The sequence below is a fragment of the Labrus mixtus genome, chromosome 17 (genome assembly GCF_963584025.1).
Source record: "Labrus mixtus chromosome 17, fLabMix1.1, whole genome shotgun sequence".
In the NCBI taxonomy this organism is placed as follows: Eukaryota; Metazoa; Chordata; class Actinopteri; order Labriformes; family Labridae; genus Labrus; species Labrus mixtus.
The window spans coordinates 19,499,695-19,504,952 of NC_083628.1; the positions used below are offsets into that span (position 1 = coordinate 19,499,695).

The 5,258-nt window shown below is 43.2% G+C and overlaps 1 protein-coding gene across 1 annotated transcript in view; it reads right to left on the reverse strand.

The window, feature by feature from the left end:
- Positions 1-1,453: 1,453 nt before the first annotated feature.
- Positions 1,454-5,258, reverse strand: part of thap1 (THAP domain containing, apoptosis associated protein 1) — a 5,150-nt gene continuing 1,345 nt past the window's right edge. Inside the window, exons 2-3 of the mRNA XM_061061466.1 lie at positions 4,586-4,778; positions 1,454-4,006 (exon numbers count right to left, since the gene is read on the reverse strand). Of these exons, the coding sequence (XP_060917449.1) occupies positions 3,599-4,006; positions 4,586-4,778 (601 nt within the window). The 3' untranslated portion in view covers positions 1,454-3,598. The remainder of the gene's footprint in view (positions 4,007-4,585; positions 4,779-5,258) is intronic.

Consider the following 5,258-nt stretch of genomic DNA (forward strand, 5'->3'; position numbering starts at 1 on the left):
TGTTACAGTACACACTGGCACATATTAAGCTAATTGACCTTCAAAGATTTGCTGCAAAAATCCAACATTACCTTTTTGTACTGGTAGCAGCAGTAGAAGCACAGCATGCTGGGATCAGGTCATCCAGGTGTTGTTTAATCGGAGCGGTCAGTCTGCAGCCTGAGGAGCGTTTCATTTTGGGCAGGACGACCTTGATGCTTCGCCTGAGGGGGGCGGGGCTTCATCCCAATTGCGTCCACCTGGATCAGATTCAGCCCCGCAGAGGAGAGTACACCTGAGGAGGGTCGAGGTCAGCAAGGAGGTCAAGTCTGCTGTCCAAACAAAAAACATCAAAAAGCTCAAATGTTGCTGGCGCCCCCTAGAGGCTGTAGTTGTTATTACAGCCAAAAAGACGTGACAGAGTAGCACAAAGATTTATTACTCCAGTTATTAAATTAACTTCAGCCAGGAGACAAAAGTATGCTCTGGGTTTTAAACGAGAGGCCAGTGCACAAGTGACCTAAACATGCATCTATCTAATGGCCAGCAGGGGGCGTTTCAACAGGAAGTTTGTCAGAAAATGTGCAGACTTCTGATTTGATTTATTCCCTCAGTAAACACGTTCTTACTTTATGGTCTCAGTCTCTAGTTTCAGCAGGATGTTCATTTTGTAAAAAATAAAGTAGTTCATACTTATGTCCTAATATGGCCATTTCTGGTTCCAATTACTTTAAAAAGGAATGGATAAATTCCAACACTCGTGGATTTAAAATGGCAGTCTTTACACCAATTGGTGACATCACAATTTCTACTTCCACTTCTTTATACCGTCTATGGGTAACTTGTGTTTGAAACCACTTGTATTCTCCTTGCGTTGTCTTCCATTGAAAGTCAGAATTCATTTTAAATTCCTCGTTTTTTTGTTTTTTTTTAAGCTCTGCATACTCAGGCACCTGTTTCTATCGGCTCCATCCCTACATCCCCAGCAGACCCCTCAGGTCTTCAGACCCGGGTCTACTTGATGTCCCTAGGGTCAGACTGGAAAAAAAATAGGTGATGTCGTTATATGTTGCTCAGACACTCTTCCTCGGCACTGAATTGTTTTCCCTCCTTGAGCTCTTTAAACTAGTTGGAAGGTTGTGCACCACTTTGACACAGTTAATTATACAGTGAAGGTTTCATTTTTTACAGCTACGACCACCGATTGCATTTTTCACTTTGATGTGTTTGAGCGTTTTACATGTTGTCATTTTTAAGAAGAGGGGGAACACTTTCTACTCACCAGCCACTGCCCCCTGTGATCACTGATGGAGACCTCTGGATGAGCCCACTGCAGCTCAACATCACCACCTGCTGTCCAAAAGAGGCACTGCAGCTTTTCTTTAAAGAAAAGACAAACTTGCAGGGAGGGTGACGTGACATGATTTTCGAGTTATAACAAAACAAGATTATGACACGAAATGATTCAAACGTCTGGTTTTTACACCCTTTATTTCCCCTTCAAGTGTTTTTTTTTTTTAAATATCCAGTCACATAAACTCAACTAACGATCTTCAGCCTTTATACGGCGGGTAATTGAACTGGTCATGGAGCCACAAGTTCAAATTGGATGGGATTGCATTTCTTGTCTGTAAATCTGCCGTTATCTTTCAAAGTTATATTTCATATTAAAGAAGTTTCAGTGTGAGAAACCACTCTGAACTGATTAGAGGGACTTTACAACATTTTAGTCGCCTCTAATCCCATCGAGGGAAACTTGATGGCTTCAGTGTTGTTTGAATTTATTGCACATCAGCCGCACACACACACAAACACAGAGATCATTGTTGCATGTTTGTGAAATTAAAATGCAAAAGAAGCTGTTTTTTAAGGTGTTTAAACCCATTAAACATTATTAGGACACACAGAGGGAGACATTTTTGGGTCCAACTTTATTCCCAAATCCAACACCAGGATCTTTGAGAACAACACAGAAGAAATTTTTTTTTCTAATATTTAACTGAGAAGAGAAACTTAACTGTGAGTTCTGTGTGTTAAGTGCAGAGGGCTGGAGGTGGGATAACATTAGGGTAGTGCTCTACCTCACTCAGAATTTTGCCCGTCCAGTTCAATTTGAATCTAGACATTTTTTTTGTCTCAGCTTGGTGCTGCACAGAGCGTCATGTTTCACCTGCAGAATGCATCGTTAGCAGAGTTATCCAGGAGCACCGCTGATCGCTGGATATTTGAGACAAATTTGAGACCCAGGCTATTTCTCCATGTTTTAAATCACAGTCAGTAGTTAGCTAAAGTCTGCGGGAACACAGTGAACCGCAGCAGTGAGTCTTTGATCTGAATCATCAACCAGCAGACATCACAGCCTGATTTACAGACACCAAGCTGAAACAAGCTGATGACTCCATATGCCAACTTCTTCGGAGCACCTTTGAAGCAGTGGGATATGTTTAGCCTGGCTTTGTTTATGGTAAAACACAAATAAAGAATCTACCATCAACTCTGAAGGTCTCTAATAAACAGGCTGTATCAAAATGTTTTATTAACTTAGATTTTGTCTTAAGGGGGCATTAAATAGTGGATCCATATTTTATTGAAGAACAACGATTGAATAACCATCTATCCAGGGGCGTGTCCAGAGGGGTGGCATTGGCCCCCCTAGAGATCTGATTGGCCACCTGAGCTGTAACCCCAAAAATCCTCAACTGCAGTTGCCCTATTTGCCCCGTCAGAGGAGGGACTTATGTTTAAACCAACTATTAGGTTATTTGTTTGCAAATGCTGCTGGTATTTTTGTTTACATTTCGGTGTCTTAGGGGCGGCTGTGGCTCAGTTGGTAGAGTCTCTCAACCGGTAAGTTCGGGTTCAATCCCCAGCTCCTGCAGCAACATGTCCGATGTGTCAGCAGCATATTAACATCTATGAATGTGATTAGTTACTTCTGATGGTCACTTTACTCAGCAGCCTCTACCATCAGGGTGTGAATGTGTAGGTGTGACCTGCAGGGTAAAACAGCTTTGAGTAGTCAGAAGACTAGAAAAGCACTTTACAAGCTCAAGTCTGTTTACCATTTATTTCATAAGACAGATCGCAAAATAAAGTTATGCACTCGGTCTTACTTTCAGGGAACAAACTGGCAATGTGTCGGGACCAAAACGTAGCAAGTTAGACTGAGCAGGAGTTTGCATGCACGTTAAAAGTCCTTTAAATTGTGACTTCGAACATACAAATTGTTTTTATGTCGTTAAAATCAAAGTCAAAAAAGTCTGGACACGCCCCTGCTTCTATCCTTTGCTTTTGTTTATCTCAAGTGGTGACAAAGACGACTCCATGGAGTCACATCACCCTCCTGTTTTTGTTTTTATATAAATAAATAAAGTCAGCACAGAACTCAGATAAAACTAAACCCAAAATGTCAAAATACAAATTTCAAAGTAATTTCACCGCAAAGAGAAAAAAAATGGGCAAACCCAAAATAAATAAATAACAAAATAAGATATGAACGGAGTTTGGTGTATCCACCAAATCAGATTTCAGTTTTCCTCATCCTGTTTGAGCTGTACTCTTGATTCCTTCAGCTCTCAGCTCGAGGGTTCACTGCCTCACTCAGCAGACCGCCATCAGATCAAACCGACAACACGAGTCCCTCTCTGCCTTTCAGTGTGTGGTAAATGTGTTTGGGTAAAATCACGTATCCCTCTCCGAATGCCGCCGGCAGCTCGTGGCTCGCCTTTGGCTTCACGCATGCCGCCTTCAGCCTCTTCAGCTGAATCTCTTGCCGCCGACACTTCTGCTGCAAAGTCTTCAGCTTCTTCTTCAGACTCCCCACCTGCCCCTCCAGCTGCTCGATGCGCTTCTTCTGCCGAGCCGAGTCCTCCGCCGTGTAGTTGTGGTCGCAGGAGACGGACACTGTGTCGCCCCAGATGTCGGGAAGGCTCCTCCCTGGCTCCTCCATCACCGCCGCCACGGGGTCAGACGTCAGAGGAAGAGAGAGAGGGAAGTGGATCTCTGAGGTAAAGGGATCCTCCAGAGTCTGGGAGACAAAGAACAAACACACACTCAGTTCATTCAGTTCACTACATCTTCTGGACAAGCACCCGTTCATCTGTTTCTGGTGAGTCTCATTTTCACTGTGAATACCAAGTTACACCGAGGCTTCATTCTGGCTTACCGTAGCCGTATAAAGCAGAATTTTTTTTTGGTAAAACTGAATAAGTCATGCTCTGTCAGGTCTGTCCTCAAGAGGAGAGAAAAAAAGCAACTTTAAAAATGTTTCTGATGCATACAAGGAAGTCAGGAAATCTGAATGCTAATTGGCTTTCACAGATTTGCCGTTCAAGTTGAAATGTTTGATCTATAACAGATTGTTAGCAGCACTTGTAGGAGACTATCTGTTTATAGCGATTCATTAATCGTGGTCAGAGTACCGCAGATGTCATACTTGTACTCTACATACCTGCTGTTACGTGATTGGACAATACAAGCAAGACTACAAATGCACGACTACTAATGGAAACTGGAACACTTCCGATACTAAAATTCAGACCCCCTCCTACAAATTCTAGTTAAAATATCTTCCTTGGGCCCTGCCACTGAATAAGTGCGAACTCACCTTCATGTTGAGGTTGAGGGTGAAGAGCGACGGCACAGCGTTGTCTTTCAGCACTCGGTTGTTGCACTCCATCTTGAAGCAGTCTTTGGTGAAGTGCTGCGAGCAGATGTTGCTGTACTTTGTCGGCTTGAAGTTGTTCCTCCTCATCGCAGCGACCCATTTACCACAAACATCTGGACGGGCCAGAGGAAACCTAGGACATTAACCAATCAATCGATAATTAGAAAATACATTTTGCACATCTGTGTGCATGAATTATCTTTGCTTTGCTGCTTTTTAGGAAGCAGGATGTGAGTTACACTTCCTTGTGACCTAGAAAATAAGTGAGCACAAAGGTCAAACAAGTAGATTAATGTTACAGGTAATGGTTTATTCAGTCCTCGTTCATACACGGCCTGCTCCGACCTCCACCTCAGCTGCAAGGTAGTGTGAACAACAGGAAAGCAAGTACTGTAAGGATTTGGTTTGGGAACCAGAGAGTTGCCGGTTCACGTCCCAGTGCAGACCAAGTCTGGAAATTGGTCTGGTAAAGTGACTTTTTTAACAGCCTAATTGACCATTAAAATCAGCCTAGGCGCCCATGATCAAGGCGCCGAACCCCTCATCAGCGCTCTTTGTGTGCAGCCCCCCTCACTCTGACATTTCTCCATTTGTGCATCTCTTTCTGTTTGTG